General features: G+C 39.6%; 1 protein-coding gene across 4 annotated transcripts in view; it reads left to right on the forward strand.

The window, feature by feature from the left end:
- The first annotated feature begins 1,787 nt into the window (after positions 1-1,787).
- slc38a10 (solute carrier family 38 member 10) overlaps positions 1,788-20,736 on the forward strand; it is a 29,440-nt gene continuing 10,491 nt past the window's right edge. For 2 of the 4 annotated variants that reach the window (XM_008437814.3, XM_081600553.1), the window contains exons 1-10: positions 1,788-1,981; positions 2,164-2,399; positions 3,763-3,880; positions 4,055-4,100; positions 4,238-4,331; positions 4,896-5,039; positions 7,705-7,829; positions 16,868-16,970; positions 17,946-18,128; positions 19,019-19,130. In XM_008437814.3, coding sequence (XP_008436036.2) covers positions 2,310-2,399; positions 3,763-3,880; positions 4,055-4,100; positions 4,238-4,331; positions 4,896-5,039; positions 7,705-7,829; positions 16,868-16,970; positions 17,946-18,128; positions 19,019-19,130 — 1,015 coding nt within the window. In that variant the 5' untranslated portion in view covers positions 1,788-1,981; positions 2,164-2,309. Of the gene's footprint in view, positions 1,982-2,163; positions 2,400-3,762; positions 3,881-4,054; positions 4,101-4,237; positions 4,332-4,895; positions 5,040-7,704; positions 7,830-8,443; positions 8,569-16,867; positions 16,971-17,945; positions 18,129-19,018; positions 19,131-20,736 lie in introns of all 4 variants that reach the window. The other 2 variants (XM_017310815.2, XM_008437815.3) reach the window with 2 other exon arrangements.

The following is a 20,736-nucleotide window of genomic DNA, read 5'->3' on the forward strand; positions in this document are numbered from 1 at the left end:
ATCTATCTATCTATCTCTGTCTGTCTGTCTGTCTGTCTGTCTGTCTGTCTGTCTGTCTGTCTGTCTGTCTGTCTGTCTGTCTGTCTGTCTATGACGGCTAGTGAAGTAGATTTTGTAACAATCTAAAATATCTGCCATATCCACATACACACATGTACATATACATCCACATCTTCTGTGCAATTCAGAATTCCCCCTCCTTGCCTATCAAAGTTTCATCACATGCCTGCTTTTAAAAAAAATCCCTCATCTCTGGGGGAAAGCACAACCGGCTTGAGGGGGAAATTTAAGGTCAAGACCCTTTTCGCCCTCCATGGTTTACTCCTTCCAACCCCCGCCTCCTTCTCTCTTTCCTGGTCAAATGACACAATAGTTGTGTATCAGAGAGGGCACCGGGCAGGCGGAAACGAACCAGGGCCGCTGCCAGCAGCATCTCAGGTGCAGAGGCTAAAAAGAACAAAAAAAAGAAAACTCTCCAACGTCATCGACCACATTTGCTCCTTTCTGTCTAAGTCTTTTGTTGCTTGTTTCCCTTTCCTGAAAGGAATATCTGAGGCCTCTGGAAAAACAGGATTCCAGCATGTCTGTTGGTGCTTTTGTAAAATAAATATAACAATGTAAAAATATTCTGTTACTAGTATATGACCCTCAGGGGGAATCAAGGAACAAAGAGCACTGTCAACAAAATGTTCTCAAAAGCATAATCTATTATGCAGGAGAAGAAAACAACATTTCCATCTAACTGATGACATATCAGCATTTCATGATGCATTAATATATCAGTAGCTCTGAGTTGCATCACATTATATATGTGTCTAACTAATTATTTAAGTAAAAAAAAAAAAAGATATTTCACAAACAACATTCAATGTGAGGGCTAAAAGGTGAAAGAGAGTGCTAGCAAAAATGAAACAATTGAAAACTCATCAACATTTATCACATTTATCTGTAAACTGATTTAAAGTCATGACTAGGAGAACTGCAAAAACATGCATAATGTTTTATGTAAGCTGTTAAAAACAGCTACATAAACAAAATGTGTCCGAACAAAGTACGAGATGGTATGAGATTGATGTGATATTACTAAACACCACAGTTTTATGGTATTAACAAAAAGATTTGAAACGTATTTTAACATTAAAAAAGAAAAATATAAGTTAAATTAAAATTAAGCAACAATTATTATTAAGATGGCATACAAAAAACATTACAGGTACAAAAAAAAGGAGGAGTAAATTTCTACCAAAAACCAGAAATGCTGGGATTAATCTCAGAAATTTTATAGAAAAAAATCAGAAATTTCATGGTTTCAAAAATCAAAATGTTGCTAGAAAAAACTTTGACATTTTGATTAAACTCATGGAAATTTCAGAGTTTCAAAAGTACACTTTTTTTTTTTACTTTTAGAAATGTTCTGAGTTTCAAAAACACATTCTGTAATGTTGTCAATGTAATTTAAGACTGGAAAATTATTTTAAACAAGAAAGATCAGTAAAATTAGTGGCCTTGGAATATTATTAAAGACTGAATGGAAAGAAAGAAACTCATTATGTATTAACTCAGTAAAACAAAACACACCTTGCTCGGTTAACATTTATACTTAAAAAGTATTTTTTATTTGTTGCCTTGACGTAAAACAAGCTTTAAAAAAATGTAATCAATTTGCCTTTTATAATAACAAGGAAGGTCTAGAGAAGTTGGGTTTCATAAAAAGTGGCATTAAAGTTTCGACCACTAGTAGGCGCCCGAGTATTTCATGGGTCCTTAAGTTGAGGCAGCGTCACTCTGCTCTTAGTTACGACTTCCTGGATACACTTTCAGGGAAGCAGCCCTCTTGTATTTGTTGATGAACTGTGATACACGGATTTTGTTCTCTCATTACACGCACCAACACGCCTCTTATCCGCAAAAAACGAAGGAATGTGGCGGAATTACAAATGATAACGTAGTAGGACAGGAAGGCGGGAGGGCGGAGAGTAAGGTAGGCAACTAGGAAGTTATCGATTTAGCTTTGTGGCTAATGACTTTAAACTTTAGAAACTGCCAACGTGAACTTATTTACCTTTACCCAAACGCTATTCGGGTAGCTTATCAGCTGGTATTTTAGAAAAATAAATAAAGTTAATTGCGTGTTCTACCGAGCTGTTGTGTTTCCTCTCAAAGCGCCACGTCACTGATCCACGGGGAAGTAGACAAGCAGCACCAGAGATTAGACTGAGCCAAAACAGCCCCAGTGGTGCTCACGGTGCTCCCTTCTCTAAAGCTTTACTGGTTTTATAAGACCACTGCCACGCACATAGCAACTGAAAATGACGGCGTCAAACTGGGGCCTGATCATGAACGTGGTGAACAGCATCGTTGGAGTCAGCGTTCTCACCATGCCCTTCTGCTTCAAACAGGTGGGTCACTCAGCTGCCGCCATAAGGTTCACTTTATTCAGACGGAGGTTCACTGAAACTGTTCTGATCCAGTGTTGTTTTTATGTCACTTGCTTTGATGTTATATTGAAGTGTAATAAATAATTCGTACGTTTTCAAATGATTTTATTGAGAAATGTATCCAAATAATCAATTCTTATTTAGATCACGTATGTTTTAAAATTTTAATTTTGCTCCCAGACTCTTACTGGACATTATAGCAATATTTGTTTTTAAAATAGTTGTGTGTTAAAAACATCTCATCTGACAGGGCACTAAAATGAGTTTCACACGATCCAGAGGTTGTGTTTTTATTATTATTATTTAAGAATAATGTGTAAAATAAGATGCATATGAAAGGAAGAGGGTAGGGACAAATAAGTTTATGTCTGTTTTAAAAAATTATGTAAATATGTATCACAGTGTTTAAAAGTGAATGTAAATATGTTGAAAATAAACAATACACTAAGCTAAGGTATGGTATAGGTTTATAATTAGAACAACTAAGGGTGAAATTCAGTGGAAATTTATTCCCCTAAATTTACAATAAAATCTGCGAAAAGCTGAAAGTATAAATCGCAACAAAACCCAATCAATTTCAAAACGTTTTTCAAATTGTATATGACGATATGATGGATTTTGCAAATATGTTTTTAAGCTCGCATTTAGGCAAACTGAAGTATCATAGCTTGGACATGAACATGAAATGATCTGTCACTGTTATGCAACGCAAAATGAATTTCACAACCCACATTTATGAATCAGGTTGTTGATGCCGGCGTGTTTTATGTGGACAAAATGGATTTTATTTCTCACTCTGGATTGTAATACCATCATCTGATTATAGATTTTCTTTATTTGGATTTCTGAACTATAAGCTGCATATATATGTGTTTTTTTTCCTACTCTCTTCCAGTTCAAATAAGAAAACGATCAACCCCAAAACATATGGAAACTGTCGCATAATAACGCAGTCATGCTACACCTTTTCTAATGTTTTCTGTCCATCATGATCAGTTTTCTACAAAAATTCAGACTATTTTGTTGCTTTCCATAAAATTGTCACTTAGTTTATTATTGAGCAGATAAAATAAAACTGCACAAAATGTTATTTTCCAAAATTTCATAAAAAACCTAAAACTTCTGTGATCTCAGGTTCTTTCTATTTAGCGAATTTGTCGCTCATGGCACAAAGTTTGAACATCACTGGTCTAAACTGTCCATTTAAACAATTCCCAGAAATTCTGTGAAATATGAACAGACCACAAGTAGTTCTTATACTTCATGCGCTCTTGTGTTAAATTCCTGAATCCTGATGTTGACCTGCCTCTCTGCTCCTGCCCAGTGTGGGATCGTGCTGGGCACTCTGCTGCTCTTCTTTTGTTCATGGATGACCCACAAGTCCTGCATGTTCCTGGTCCACACCGCCAGCAACACCAAGCGGAGGACATACGCTGGACTGGGTGGGTAAACTGTGGTGCCTGCTTGTTGCCGCAGTAACAGAAGTAGCAACAGTTGTGGTTTTGAAGAAGTGAGAAAGCCAGCTGTTCCTCCACCTCCAGCCGTTCTGAGCAGGTTGTCAGCTGATGAAGTGAGTTTCTGTTGGATTATTCACATCGATGTTTCCCTCTCTGCAGCCTTCCATGCTTATGGGAAACCTGGAAAAACGCTCGTAGAGATGAGGCAAGTTTCACTTTGTGTATTTTTAGATTTGAAATGTGTTTTTTTTCCTGTAAAAACTCAGCAGTAATGAGAATGTAAAGTTAATCTCAGACTTTGACTTTTTAAATGAATTGAAACTCTTCTTCTCGTCGCTGCAGTATGATCGGGTTGATGCTCGGGACTTGTATCGCCTTCTACGTTGTCATTGCTGACTTGGGATCAAATTTCTTCGCTCAGCTGTTGGGTTTACAGGTTTGAGACTTATTTTGTAAATCAGCGTTGACTCTTACTCTGCTCCTCTCTCTTAAATACACAAAAGTTGAGTCCAAAGCTACAGCAGGAGTGTCCAAACTTTTTGCACTGAAGGCTGAAATCCTCAAGTTAGAAGTTCTCAGGGGCCAATAATGACCTTTTCACTCCAATCAAAAATGCAAACGTGATTGTGATTCTCTCCTTTACCTTCACAACATTAAATTAAACTTAAACTAGAGCTACAAAAAATTATCGGTGGCTTCCCATCCCAGCATTGCAAGTACTTTTAATGAAACCAAAGTTACTGTGACATTTCAGGTTAATAAAAAAAAAAAAGGTTTGATTTTTCCATTTTCCATTTAGAATATAAATTTGCCATGGCAATCTACAATCTGCATCAAAATTGTAACATTCTTCAAATGCTGTCAGGGGCCATGCAAGCTTATTCTTAAGGTCTCAAATGGCCCTTGGGCCACACTTTGGACACCCCTGATCTGTAGCCAGTGAGTGACTGCGGTGGTATTTGAAGCTCCTCGCCTGGCATCATTGCTGTGCTGCGTTCAGGTGACGGGGAGTTTCCGTGTGCTCCTGCTCGTCTCCGTGTCGCTGCTGGTCGTCCTCCCACTGAGCCTGCAGAGGAACATGATGTCCTCCATCCAGTCCTTTTCAGCCATGGCTCTCATCTTCTACACCCTGTTCATGTTCACGGTGAGCCCAGTTCCACTCAGCCGCTCTCTCTCTCTGTCCAGTACATGTGAGGACTGTCGGTGAGGTCAGCAGGTTAATGGTTTGCACCAGCAAAACAGCCTCTGTATACATGAGTCAGAGTTTCTCTATAGATTAGGGTCAAATCCTGTTTAACAGTACTGCAGTTGGTGGCTCTGTTGCCTTGCAGCAACAAGGTCCTGGGTTCGAATCCCAGCCCGGGATCTTTCTGCATACTTTTTTTCATTGACTTATTTTTAATCTAGACTACAAACTCGACTATTGAAGCATTAAAGATGAGTTTTCATTAAAAGCGTCCATCCATCTTTTTTCTTCCTCTGTCATTCTTTCTTCCTTTGGTTTGTTCTTTCTTACTTTTTTATTTCTCTCCTATGTTTCCCTTTATTTCAGTTTTTTTCTGTTTTCTTTGTTTCTTTTGTTCTTTCTATTTTCTTTCTTTCTGTCTTTTTCAAATACCAGTCAGTTTTTGTTTTTGTGTTTTTCTTTTTGGTTTGTGTGTTTTTATTCAGATGTGTCCCTCTGTGGTTTTTAAATGATTTCTCTTTGGATGTAGCAGAATGTCTGCCGTGTCCTTAGCAGAAAATGATATGGAAATGAATAATCTGATGATAAACACATTGAATCTTTGTGAAAATGACCCAGAAAGGCAGACACGTTGTCAGTGAACTTTATTAACCAAGTCATTATATAGATTATTTGGCCTGGTTGATGCGTTCTGTTAGAAGCTTCAAAGAAAACAAAAAAGTTTCAGTTCTTAATATTTCCTTTCAGGACAAACAATTAACTAACAATGAGACATATTTCCACCTTTTAAATGAGTTGAATAATTTACAATAATCCAAACTGGAGCTCTTTAGCACGTCTTCATGTTATTCCTCTGAGGAAACCTTCAGCAGACTAGATGTAAGGCTTCAGATTTTGTCAAAACCTCAAAGAAATATTAAGTCATATTTAGTTATTGTACCGTTGCTAAGGGAAACCTGCAGCTCTGGCTATCTTCAAAAATGATGCTTTAAATGTTTTTGTGGATGAAGTTTTGCTGTGCAAACCAATGATAATTGTTTCTCATCTCTCTCTTTAGATTTATATAACATCATGAACTAACTAGCTTTAGTTTATTGTGTATTAATAGTTTGTGTTGTTTTTATGCATGTAAAAACCAAATGAATCTAACATGCCGTTCTGCTTTTCAGTTGGAGCTCCTGTTCTGTTTGAACAAATATTTTTGTTGTATTCTTCATGAATTGTTGCTTATCTCCTCCTGTTGTACCAATGCACTACCAAGGTACTGTCTTGCTCCTGTTTGTAAAGAGCAAATCCACACTAAGTCATTCAGGCAGAAAACAGTTGCTGCACCGATCTTTGGATTAAATCTGACCTCTAATCTGCCCAAGAAAAGACTTTAGAGTTGATGCAGGCGCCAAAAATGGAAGATGTCCATTTTTACTCCAGTTTTCTATAAAGGGAACATTTCACATGTGTTCTCTTCCAAGGATCCAGTTTTTTCACATGTGGTATTGGGGTTTCCAACTTACAACTTTGTCTCTATAATTTAGCAACTTTTCATACAAAGAAAATTGCTATCAGTCAAAATAGAAATCGATAGATCTGGTTTTTTAAGATCGGTGATCGGTCAGAAAACTGCAATCGTTGCAGCGATAATTTTAATGGAAGATGAATTTTGTTGACTTATTCTACAGTCATGTTCTTGTTTTCATGCATTACAATTAATAAAAAACTGGATTCATCCCTCTTTACTCTGTTGAACAAAGATGCAGCAGGCGACATCTTGGTTCAGTTATATAAAAACCATTAGGGATGAAACAATCATGATCAATCGATTATTAAAATAATGGTGAACTAGTTTTGTAATCGATTAGTTGTTTACTGGAGTCCATAGTATATTTACACTGCTTTATTTATGCATACATTTTTAATTTAAGATGTAAAAGCACATTTTTTATCTGTGAATATGTTCTACCCAAAACTCCTCAAGTGGCAGATGCAGCTTCAGCTGATTTAACTTCTGCAAAAAAATAAATATTAAGCAGCTTTAGCTGTCCGATCATCAATCGGTTAATCCAAAAATAATCAGCAGATCATTCCTACACCGTTTTGATAAGTTGGGGCCCCACAAAATCTAGAGACGGCCCTGCTGTAGCACTGCAGATGGTCGTCAAGGCAACGTTCTACAGCAGTGCAGCAGAGGCTGGTCCAGCATCAGTTTCCTGCCTGGTGTGAGTTAGGTTGTGTTTGTGTTCAGATCAGTTTTACTGAATTCCTTCGAAGTCTTCAAACTGCCATTGCTGCTCTCTCTGTCTCTCTCTGCCTCTCTTTCTCTGTTGTCATGTGAGTTGTGGAGCATGTCGGTAACCTAGAGCAGTGGTGCGGTGAGTTTGACTCTAGACCCGGCCCGACCCGGCCCAGTCACCTCACCCTCTAATAGATGTATCTCCTTCCCTCCCTCTTTCCATCCTACCCTTAACTGATCTCCTCTCTCACCCTTCTTCATCTAACTTTCCCGTCTTTTTTTTCCTCTCTTGTCCCGCCTCCCTTCCTCTCCTCTACCTAACATGTGCACCCCTTCCCCCCCTTCTGCCTCTCCCCCCTCCTCTTTTCGCCGCTGTCTCTGCTTCTGGTGATGTAGATAGTGTTGTCGTCTCTGCGCTACGGCATAATCTCGGGGTCCTGGGTGGAGCAGGTTCACCTGTGGCGTTTCAAGGGCGTCATTCAGTGCCTGCCCATTATCGCCACAACCTTCTGCTGTCACCCGTAAGTAAACCCCACCCCCACCCCCAATAACACCACGGTAAGGGCAGAGAGTGAAGGAAACTTTGCTCTCCCTAAATCCTTCCTCATGTTCCCACCTGAACCTTCTGTATACTCCTGTCCTTCATCCCCATCATTCATTTACCTTTTCTGGTTTGAGCTGTGTGTGTGCGTGTGTGTGTGTCTTTGGTGGCAGTAGTAGTAAGGCAGAGGGGTTTAACCAAGTTTTTTGGTGCATCTCCACCCAGAATGAATCATAGTGTTCTGGATGTGGTGGATTTTTTTTGAAGGAGCAAGACAAAGGAAACGCATGCTGGTGAAAAACCTGTTAGGTTGTCGCCCAAAAGCCTCCAGTTTTCCCCAGCTCTCTATTTGACTCATTCTGTCCGATTCCGACGGGTTTTTCATCCAGGACGCGGCTTCCTTCCATTTCTGTCTCTTCATGTTTTCTGATTTTCTTCCCCCAATGATTGTGACGAAAAAATCAGCGAGCTGTCGACATGGACACCATCCTACTTTTTCCTCTATGCTCTTCATGTCCTCCATCCATTTGTATTCATTTGGTCTGGGCTGTAACCCCCGCTCCCCCTCCCTCCCCTCCGCCTCCTTCCCCTCAGATGGTGCTGTCCTCGTTCAAACACGGGCTGCTCAGCGGCTGGTGGCTAGGGCAGGTCTATGTGGTGCGCTGGGAGGGTGTTTTTCGCTGTATCCCTATCTGTGGGATGGCCTTCGCCTGCCAGTCGTAAGTACTGCTCTCCCCCCATTGCCCTACTTCAGGATAACGTCATAAAGCTGATTTGAAAAGTTTTTGTCCAGCTCCAGATTTTGAATTTATTTTATATCAGAACTTGATAGGTATGGGCTGATACGAGAATCTCATAGTATCATCACCTTGAGTAAAAAAAATAAAATATCTGGTTTTATTTAAGACAGAAATGTGACTGTTTGTGTTCTCTGTGAATGGGGGAATATGAACAGAAAAAAAAAGTTTTTATTTCCTGTTTGGAAACAATTTCAATAATGATCTTAAAGTTTCAAATCAACAGTTCAGCTTCTGATGTCTGTCGCAAAAAAACAGTACAAATTCAAATAAAAAATATTATTAACTGATTAGATTTATTGTCAAAAGCATAAATTAAATAAATACAGTATTTCTTAAACCAGGGGTGTCCAAAATGGGTTTTGGTTTCCACCCATGGCCCCGTGTTGCAGTTAGTTAATAAAATCCCCCAAAAATAAAGTGCTGTATTTAATTATTATCAGAGTTGGCTAAATATGCCTGTTTAGTTTTTTGCTGAGCTGGCTAAAAAAGAAAATATATAGATATATATAATTTATTTCTGCATTTTTGATTAATATTATTTATATATTTATCTCATGGACACTTTGGACTTGATGATTTAGGTCTATGTGATAATGATGTTTTGAATTACAAGGAAACCAGTAAAAATAACGGGCAGCATACAGATGCTCCAAACCCCCACATAGTACCGTACTGCATAAAATGAAAAATATGTTTCAGTACAAGCATACAATAATGCTTGTACTGAAACAAGCAAGCAGTGATGTAAATATCACTGCTTCATCTTGTTAAAAAGGTTGTCCCACATACTGCCTGATAAAAATTCTTTCATTTTGAATTGAAAAACCTACTGTCTTAATTGTTTTTCCCCTAATTTGTTTCTCGGTAAAATATCATAATTGATATTGAGATGATAACTGTTGTCTTAATTATTAATAGTAATTGTAATAATAATTATAATAACACATTCAATCATAACAATAATGATAATCAGTTTACAATTACCAGTGTAGCTAATTAATTATTAAACACACCTTAGCAAGAATGTTTGGAGCAGGAAATGGGTCCCATTAGTCCCTTTTGTCTTCCTCACAAACAGAGTGAAAAGTGTTGTAGGCTTTTATAATCCAGCTGATTAGCAGTGTGCAGCAACATATGATCCATACAAGTAGAGAAAACTCATATTTCCCTGGCACCTCATTAAAAACCCTCTGATAAGATACTGAAGATTTAAAACTTAGTGTTCTTTGATACTGGCCCATGTTTAGTCCCTAAAGATAGTCCAGAGTAATTTAAGGTCTCTTTTTGTTTACTCGTGTCATTTTCAAGGATTTAAGGATTTAGGTTGAGTTTGTCAAGAGGGGAAAAAAAAAAACATTTGAGGATTTAAAAGGCAAGGTTATGTTGAAAAACTGTTTGCCGTAGTCAAATTTCTCTGCGCTTAAAAGCAAACATAAGCGATCAAAAACTACCTTCGCATTCCAGTGAAGTTCCCCCCAGTGAGTGTAGTAATCGCTCTGAGCTGCCGCATTTCTTCCCTTTCATCCCTCTGCTGGTTCAATCAGTGCCTCCTTTGTGCACTGATTGTGCACTACCGTCGCTGCTTGCCCTGGGTGTGCGCCGGCTTTGCGCGGGTGGTGGGGCCGCCCGGACTGACCTAATGGATGGAGTTTGTGTTGGATGTGAATGCAGCATTGGGGAAGGATTTAGGGGACTGTTATGGTGAGATCATTACGGGGCAGATGTTTGGGCGGCGGTGTTTTTGTTTTGTGTGAGAGTAAGTGAGTAAAACTGTTGGGAGGGGGCGGTGGCTGTAAGCCTGGAGACCTAAACCTGACTTGAATTAATGTAATGACAGAGCTAACTAAACATGGTGTGGTGGGCATGCGCATGTCACCCCAAAACAAAGAAAACATGCACTTGTGTGTGTCTGCGTGAGCGTTGTTGTGCTAAGTGATATTTGGCAGAGGGGTGGGTGGGGGGAATTTCTTGGCCTGTGGTCACACTGAGCAAGGCAAGCACTCACTCAGCTTCAGCCAAACCACTAATCAACGCCTTGGACTGCCGCCATCTTCCAGACACACTGATGTATTCACGGGCTGATTAAACAGCTCTTAGCACATTGGATTTTTATTACGTTCATGAAATGTGTTTATTTTCAGCTAGAACATTACTTAACATCGCCATTATGACGTGGTGGGAGCTGGCCCTGTGGTTTTTTTTTTGGAAGTAGAATAATGTGGAATGCTTGGCTCCTGTTAGGGACACGTTAAAGTGTGCAGTAGAAGCCATCCCTCTGAGAGGGGCCGGTGGCAAAAGGTTGGAAATCAGCTCAAAATGTCTGGGTATCCATCATATGCAAAAAGTCAAAGAAACTGTTGGATTTATAGAAAGGTCCACGGAGCAGAAAGTGTGCAGGAAAAAAAACTTTGATAGAACTAGGAAAGAATTGTAGTTCATCTTGTTTGCACTTGGTACTCAGAAGTGAACAGTTCCAATTCAGAAAATCAAACAATTGTTTGAAAATCTGACTGAACTTGTCAGTCCAGGGTTTCCCTCAGTGTATTATAAGCCTGGCGGGCCACCATGCTTTACTTGTGCCCCACCAGGCTAAGCATTGCTTTTTTTTTTTTTTTAAGTCTTTTTAAAATGTTTGCATTTTTTAAGTCTTTATAGTTAGTGTTCAGGTATTAATCTCCCATCTTTCAATAGTACATAATTATTAAGTGATATTTTCAAATTTCTTGTTAACTTCAAAGATTTTTTAACTCAAAAACACAACGGCCCGCTGGATGAATGACTGCCCTAGCGCCCAACCACTGGGCTTAGCAAGTTCTCTGGGGGAAACCTTGCAGTCACAGCAATAGAAAGTGAGCACTGTTGGTTTAAGGTATCACATTATCATCTTTAAAGGCTACGCACCCCAGGTAAGTACCAGCTTTTGTAATGAACAAATCCGAGACCATTATAAATAATTCCAAGCACTTTTTCACCTGAGAATACAATTCGTGTGATGGATCTGCTGATGTAAAAAATAAAAAGTTGCAATAGCCTGGTTGCAGAAGTGCGCACATGATGAAACAAATCCCTTAACGAAGCGTCTTCTGATTCGGTTTCCGCATTGAGTCTTCCTGTGTCGCACTAGCTACCAATTACAGTAAATCTGATTAACCTGTAATGATATTCAGCTGAAATATGTGGATTTTTCATCTTGTGTTGTGGAAAACATTTGCATTCTTTAACTCAAGCCATCGTTTTCAGACAGGAATGTGTGTGATTGCACACACATTCTTGTGTGCAATCACAAGAATGTCATTGCACAAAAGTATCAGCCAGGAGAAGGGTACAAATGGCTCCACTGCTTTATTAATGCACCATAGTTTATATAATGAATTGATAATTTTCACTAATTGAAGGTTTGCCAATAGCTGCTGCAGCTGGTGCGGTTCTCTTTCGCACTGCATTTGTCAAATGATCCAAAACCTGTTGACTTCCTGTTGGGGGCGCTGCACCAAGAGCCACTGAAGGAAACATAAAAACCTCTGAAGAAGAACAACTTCCTTCTTCATAAAATGTGAACAAAAGTGGAGTGGCTTCAGATTTTATTGGTTTTAGTAATTCTTTGTCTTTGGCAAAAGACCATCAATCATTTCTCCTGCTAGCGGGAGACTCACTTGTTTTTGGGGTATTTACCCAGAATGCCCTGCACTGTGGTTCACTTTCTGCTTCTGCAGCAGTCTCCAGTCTGCTTGGCATTCGCACATGAATTTGAATCATACCAGAGTTCACTTCACTTCAGCTGAACTGAGATCTCAGTTACCAACGTTTGCTTCTTTGTTCTGAGTCAGAGTTCGATTTCGCTTGTTCACATCTCCCCAAACAAACCAGACTTTCTAGGCACACAAACTAAATTTTCGATTAAAGTGAACTGAGCAGACCTGGTTTGAATGCACCCTAGATTTTATAGAACTTTTGCAGTGTAGAGAGCATAAACATTGCCAGGAAAGATTTGGTGTGTTGATAGTCTACTGCCAGAGAAGTTCTGAAATTGAATAAAGAGGAGTTTTAAAAATTGCGTACATATTTATCCATCCACTTTCTTGCACCTTTTTTTTTTCATTACAGCAGAATTGTTTCTTTGTCAACTGAATAGTACAGAACAAATGTCCCACTATATGTGAGTAAAAGAGTTCAGAATAATTTATCCTGGTCTCACTTTTGTTTTTGTTTTCACAGTGGCATGTTGACTTTTGAGAGCAGTTGTAGAATGAAAAAAAATTGCTACTGTCTTGAATAGCTAACGGTATCTGCATCCAAAACAAGCTAATTGTGTTCTGAGAACAAATGGGTTTCTAAAAATCTGAAAACAGCTGGTGTTTCCTGACTATTTAGCTTCAGTGCGTCACAATGTTTTAGATTTATCTTTTCATCTTTTAACCTGATGCACAGTGAAACATGTCATTCCTGTAAATTTGAAGAATTCCTCCACCACATCTCCCCAGTTTCATCAGAGGACATCAGCCTTCCAGGAAGGACGGTTGAGTGACCATTAGATGCTTGCTGTTTCATTTAATGTTGGCGGAAAGATTTATTGGCTCACACATTAAAAAAAAGAAAAAGTGTTAAGAGATAGCATCCTGGTAAGGCTGGAGCTAATAAAAATCAGTGTGTGTGAAAGTGAGACAGGCTGAGAAAGAACAAGAGGAGGAGAAAGTTACGGCGTCTTGCTTCCCGTCTTGTTTCTGCTCCGTGGCTCTTCTTTTGTACCGAAGAAAGGAGGTGAGGGGGGAAAAAAGTCTGCCAGGGAAGTTTATAATGCTCTAAAACCTGCCAGGCACTGGCTTTTATATATAAAACCTGTAAATTTACTGGTTAATGTGTCAATGGTCCCCTCCACACAGCTGCCCCCTGCTACAGCACAGAGCAGGAAATGATGGCAAGAGAGGAGCAATTTCACATTTTACCTCGGCCAGCCTTGACTACTGTCACCTATTCTGTGTCACACACACACTGTTGGCATTTTGTATGCCCTTCATCGCACTTCCATCCCATGTCTTTCGTTTACGAACATTTTGCATGAACTAACAAACTTCTGGCTTTTCACATCTTGACTTGGAAATCCACAGATGCATGAGCTTTGAGATGCGATTTTTAGTTCTCTGGAATCCAGACAGAAAGTTCCCTTAAGATAGAACGTGAAAAACGACTTGCTCAGTGTCTGACGTCATATTTGTGTGATTTAATCCCAAACTCCAGAAAATCTCACTCAAGTGCTCAGGCGTGATAAGTGCTCAGTACAAGACAATTCACTTTTTCTCAAGATGATATACAAATGTATACATAACCCTAACAGTGCCAGCTGTGAAAAAAGAGGTTTGTGGAAGAAAAATGTCAGTAAGGTTACGTAAGGACTAGTGATGTTTTCATAAGTGGCTCCTTCCACATATGTAGATATGAAATGATGCAAAAATGTTGGAGCTTGAAAACCAACTATTTAACACAGTGTTTCTCAACCTTTTTCAGCCCAGCGCCCCCCTAGCCTTTATCCAGGTCCCTCACCGCCCGCACCAAAGAATTTGCAGGCTACTTTGCACTGACCATTATTTTATCATTAATATTACTATCACTATTGTAGACGTTTTGATTTTTATGCTTGTTTCTGTATTTATCATCAAAAATAATTTCCCAGAGAACAAAAAAGTCATGGGAATAGAAATTATTTTCACAGGTGTCTACAAAAAATGCAATGAACATTCAAGTTAAAATTGGTAGGCCTAACAGCAGCCAATCAGAGTGGAAAAATATTCTTATTCTGTGTCATTTTCTAGTTGTTAAATATTTCACAAAATGACCAAATAAAAAATATACAACATGCCAGTTTAAACTTTGAACTATTTGCAAAACGACTGAGCTCTGCAACATTAAAACATGGATAGAACTGTAACTACATTAATCATAGCTCTTCTTCTCTTCAGTGTTTGTCAGTTTCTGGTGGTGCAGCTCTGTGCTGCCTTCAGGAGAATGGGACATCAGAGTATCATCCATAAAACATCACCCACATGGCATTTATTGTTCAAACCAGAGCTTTCAGTGGAAAAACAAAAGTTCCAGGTCCTTTTAATGCCATACAAATATGAGACAGAAACATGGATTATATCTTTATATAGACCTGTCTATTGATTATAGATTAATAGTTTTACTGGACATAAATTACTAAGAACAAATCTGGTTCTTAATCAAATTCTAATGAGTCAAATTGAAAGTGTCATGGAGTCATCAGCCTCATGACATTAACACTGACATGAAAAATAATATTGAAGAAACAAATATATCAAATCTAATTAAAAACATAAATAAGTGATCAGTTCTTTACTGTTAAGGTCTGTAAGATATTTATTCTCAGTATTAGATGTGGTCTCAACAAACCCATGACATTTCAACAATATTATTTTACCTTTTATCTGGAAATAGTGTCTACAGTCCTCTGTATTAATTATTGCTCGAAAGGTCTTACCATATCAGTTTATTCCTCTGTATTTACTTGAGTCTTGAGTTTCTTAGTTTATTCTTGTATTTTGTTCTTCATTCATTTCCATTTAGTTTCCTTTGATTAGTATTGTCCTCTCTTGGTTTATTTCTATGTCCACTTTAGTTTCTTTCCTGTTGCTAGATTTATTTTATCATTTATCCATTATAAGATGAATAATATAAGACGAATAATTTTCACTCATCACCTGCTGCGCTGCCTAATCGTCATGTTTCACATCATGTGTTGATTTTTCACTGTTCAGTGTCGGATTCTCTGTTTTTATGCCATAATTCACATATAGTTCGTCGCTCCGTTTTATGTCCCGCTTCTCCTGTTTCAGAGTTTTGCGCAATGTGCGTCTTTTTTTTAAGCCCCTAAGGTGCAGGGCGGTCGGGAAAAGGCAGACTGACATAAACCTTTTAAAACAACGGAAACAATTTCTGCATTCTGATTATTGAAATTTAAAAGTGCTGTGTTGTTCTGTCACCCCCGTTTCATACCGGATCACTTACAGCACCGTGTTAACGCTATAAAATGAACGCTCTCTATCGTGGTATCACCCATGGAGGGATTTCTTTATTTTTTTATTTAAATGGGTTCATTTTTCAGAGGGAGGGAATCGTGATTTTAGATTTTAGCGTGATTTTAGGAGAACGGAGCTGCGCCAAGAATCTAACAGAAGCTAACAAACACTGAGTAGAAGAAGAGCTGCCATCAATACAGTTGCAGCCAAGCATGATTCAATGTTACACAATACAGTTTTACCAAGTTGCTCAAAGTCTAAACTGGCATTGTTGTGCATTTAAGGTGTAAAGTTTACCTTCGACCAAACGCCCCCCAAAGGCATCCCAGCGCCCCCTTTTGTAAAAATGTCCGCCAGCGCCCCCTGCCGTCCTCTGAACGGCCCCTGGGGGGCGGTGCCGCCCACGTTGAGAACCGCTAATTTAAGAGAAATACTGTACGAAAGGGAAGAAAAGCCTTGTTTGGTCACTTAGATGAACATTTTACAAGTGCTTCAGATTTGACAAAACTCTTCAAAGCAGGTGTTAAAGTCTGATCTCTCCATTTCTTATTGTTTTTTGGCAGCTGGCACTAGCTGGGCTTTACATGTTTTCTGTGTAACATTTTGCAAAAAAAAGGATAAGACTGAGGCTGAGTAGGTTTTTATTCCCCATAATGTGAAGAGGAAAATAAAGCAGTCTGACTCAGGTAAACTGGAAGCACTACAGTTGCCTCGCAGTTGATAAAGGCTTCATTTGAACAATCTTCCTGATAAATTAGTCAAGTTTTAGTGGGATAAACAAAAGGAAGCAATAAGATCAGATGAGTGCACTTCTGACAAGGACAGGAGAAAAGAGATGCATCATTTGATTACTGAGAAGCACTAATGGCCCCCCATATGCCTGCTCATTAAAAAACTTTACAGAGCCAATCCCGGTATTAAATCTGGAATGAGTGGCTGTGAAGATTGTCATGTTGTCAGCTGTCAGGGCGGGAAAATAAACAACACAATTTCCTCAACATCTGTGGAACCACGCTCCCCCTGACCTCCTGAGTTAGATCTGGAATGGTGGAGTGCCTCTTCTCAGATCAGGGTGTAGCTGTGTGATAGCGCAGGCAGCATGCGAGCCGCAGAACAGCAGCTCCAGCATGGCGTTGCGTGAAGCGGCATGCCGAGTTTTGTCGTTTTGGCCTGCTTGTTCCTCACAGGCAGGTGCTGCCAACGTACGATAGCCTGGACGAGCCGTCAGTCAAACGCATGAGCACCATCTTCACCTCCGCCCTCAACGTGGTCACCATCTTCTACATCACCGTGAGTAGAGCCGGCACTTCTCTTCACACCTGCCACTCTCAGCGTTAGCTCCATCTTTGCTATTGGAGCATTTGCTTTTAGCAGCAACTAGGAGTGCACTGATCGCAGTTTACTGGCCAATCACAGATCTTTAAAGGGGCAGTATTATGTGTTTTCCAGACACATAGTGGCATTTTATAGCATAATCAATTAACTACGTTAATTTCAGTTGTTATGAAAATGCTATAAATTTCAAATTGGACTTAAAAGAAATTTTACTTCGTAACTTATCGTCTTGAAATTGGACCTCTGTCTCTTTAAAAACTTTTGCTCTTTCTGGAACTCCGCCTTTCAGGACGTCATCACAACATGGCGCCTCTATTAACCCTTTAGTTGAGAAGTAGCTACTATAATGAGCTCAGCAGATGTGCAGTTCCACCAGGTGTTTGCTAATTGCTGCTGGCTAGTCTGAAGGAGCTGAATAGGGGAGAGCTGCTCAGTGAGGTGGAGGAAGCTTGGAAACTGCAGCTCGGAGGAGGAGCTATGTCTCGAAGGCGGGGCTAGGTCCACCCAGACGTTTTGCACACCTGAGTGGTTGCCATGAAGATCAAAGGATTTCTCAAACATGCTTGAAAGAATCAAAGCAACACTCCAGATGTAACATGATGTAAAGCTCACAAAAGGGGATTTTACATAATACTTTCAAAGATGTGACTTGCCATTTTTTAGGGGGGAGGAAGAGGTTGTCCTGAAAAGTCACTAAATATAGCAAAAGGTTCCTAAGGTGTCTAATAATCTGTTGGGAGGGTTTGTCAATCAACTCTCTCAGAGGGGACAGTAGCTGATTTTCAGACATTTGTATCATCCATCCAAATTATTGATGCACCCCAAGTAACACCTTTGAAACGTTCAAACATGGAAAGAAAAAAAACTTTTTTTCTTTTTGTTTTGTCCCACCCTCCTCAACACTACATCCTCTGTTTTCCTCTCCACCAGGTGGGCTTCTTCGGCTACGTCAGCTTCACAGAGAACATCGCTGGCAACGTGCTCATGAACTTTCCATCCAACCTGGTGACGGAAATGATCCGGGTGGGCTTCATGATGTCTGTGGCCGTTGGATTCCCCATGATGATCCTGCCCTGCCGCCAGGCCATCAACACCATGCTGTTTGAGCAGCAGGTAGGGTCAGAAAGCGTTTTCACTCACCATCAGAAGGCTGTTTGGGGGCGTCATCCATTTGCAGACATTTGAGTTGAAGTTGCCTTCAGAAACTATTCACACCCTTGTGTTTTCTTTCTTTTTACACCTTATTAGTTACAACCACATATTTCAGTGTATTTTATTGGAGAAAATACACTCCAATAAAATACAACTACAAACCCACTGAGAAAACACAAAAAGAGAGGAAATATGAGAATTGTAAGTTTCTAGATGTCCGAAGCTGGTTAAAAACCGGCATCAAGTAGTGTTGACTCAGCGAAGCCCGATACAAACAGGCCAGGCTTCAATTTAACAACTATGCTCTTGTCTGTGTTTGTCTATTACATCACATTCCAATACAATATGTTAAAGCCCGTGGGTGTGAAGTGTATAAAAGTTATGAATACTTTGGAGAAGCACTTATGGAACGTTAATGATAGACTTTAGGTGTCCAGATACAATTTTTTCTCTTCTGATATGATACGGATATTACAGGTTCCAGTATTGGCCGATACTGATATTGACCCGATGCCATATCAGCACAGATGGATACTTTATTACTTATTTTATAGTGTGATGTTAGCAAAGACTTGATCAAGTGATATTAAGACTAAATGTTGGAATAGTGCTTCCAACAGTGTGCTTATGTAGGAGATTGTAGATGCAGGCCGATATAATCCCATACCTTTTTTTTTGGCTGATTTCAGACCGATTTCTAATATCAGATGGGGACAACCCTGCGATAGACTTCTTTCATTTACCCTCAAGACACAAAAATCACCTTCAGTTTTGTAGATTTTTAGTTTAGTTACCCTGAGTGGTTTATTAATTTTTTTTTCTCCAATCTGACTTCTGGTTCCGTCTGACAGCAGAAAGATGGGACATTTGCTGCCGGAGGTTACATGCCCCCTCTGCGCTTCAAGATGATCACCCTCTGCATTGTTTTTGGCACCATGCTGGGAGGCATTCTCATCCCTAATGGTACGTCCTGTGTGTGTGTGTGTGTGTGTGTGTGTGTGTGTGTGTGTGTGTGTGTGTGTGTGTGTGTGTGTGTGTGTGTGTGTGTGTGTGTGTGCGTGCGCACGCGTGTGCGTGCGTGCCATTGATTGAAGGGTATAAAACTGTGTGTGTGTGTCTGTGTGTGTATTTTTGTGGACGTCTTTAAGGTGCATGTGTTCCTTTCTGTGGGCGGGGTAGCTGGGGAGCTTTACGATGTGTGTGAATGTGACTTTACGAGTCAGTGACTGTCACACTCTAACACAGTCTTTAAATCAGGGGCCCAACTTTTATCTCCTTTTAGATGGGCTGACGGTTAGATAGGGCTGTTATTCTCCCCAGCTCTCTCTCTTTCTCTCTCTCTCTCACACAGACACATATAAAATCACACAAAGACAAGTTCACATACACACCAGTACTGGCTCTCTGTCAGCTTCTTTAGTTGCTTTACCGCTCACAAACAACTCCAAAATGTTAGAGATGAAAAGGTTGGAAGGTTAGCGTTACTTTCCACTTCATTTCATCGTTTTTAGTTAGTCGCTGTTTCTTAAAAGTCTGATTGGTTGCTCATGCACGTGGACATACACACAAGGGTGTGGGGTGTGTTTGTGTATCTAATCAGACTAATAGACTGAGGAGAAATGCAGCGAGGACCCCGGGGAGAATGGACACTAAACCTGAGCAGAACAATCTGGTGTCCGTCCCCTAAATGGAGGGGTTCCTGGGGCCCCTTGGCCAGCACAGCGCTCCTTGGTGGCAGAGCCTGGACTCCTGGTCCGCTGCGCCCTGCCAACAGCAGCAGCCATTAATGATGGCAGACACAAGGTTAAATCTACAGAGGATTTAGTTTAGCATAAAGTGCTGGACAGAACACTCAGTGAAGCTTTAGTCATGTTTTCAAAATTAAACACGGAATTATTTGAAATAGACTACTTCATTCACCATTGTATGATTTTTATTTGATAGAACTCTTTTTTTTTTTAACCTTTTCTGCAGATTTTTACTAGACTTTAAGCTTCCTGCTAAGAATTCTCTCATTGTTTTGATGGTTTCTTGGTAAATTTAGGCCACACTTGAAAATTGACTTAGTGATATGGAAGCTCATTTCCACCTGAAAAAAAAAAGTCCAACATAAATTTGACTGTCATAATTATGAGCCGCTCAGTTTCTATAAGGAGGCCTGCTTCTATGGAAGCCCATTTCTCATAATCATTACTTTGAATCTCAAAATTATGACTTAGGAAATCAAAATTACGGCTGAATCTCGAAAATTGTGACTTTAACAGTTGAAATTATGACTTTGTATCTCGTACTTGACTTTGAAAATCGAAATTGTCACTTTGTATCTCAAAATTGACTTTGAGAGCCAGTTTTAAAAAGATGCAAAATTATAACCTTGTATCTCATAATTATGACTGAAAGTCAAAATTATGACTGTCTCATGATTATGACTGAAAGTTGAAATTATGACTTTTTATATCATAATTATGACTCTGAAAGTTGAAATTCCAACTTTCTGTTGGGCTTTTCTTTTTTTCTGCCATGGTGGAAATGGCCTCCCGTGAACTGCTGAACTGCTGCTCATCTCTGT

This window comes from Poecilia reticulata, chromosome 19 (genome assembly GCF_904066995.2).
Source record: "Poecilia reticulata chromosome 19, P_reticulata-male-v2, whole genome shotgun sequence".
NCBI lineage: Eukaryota > Metazoa > Chordata > Actinopteri > Cyprinodontiformes > Poeciliidae > Poecilia > Poecilia reticulata.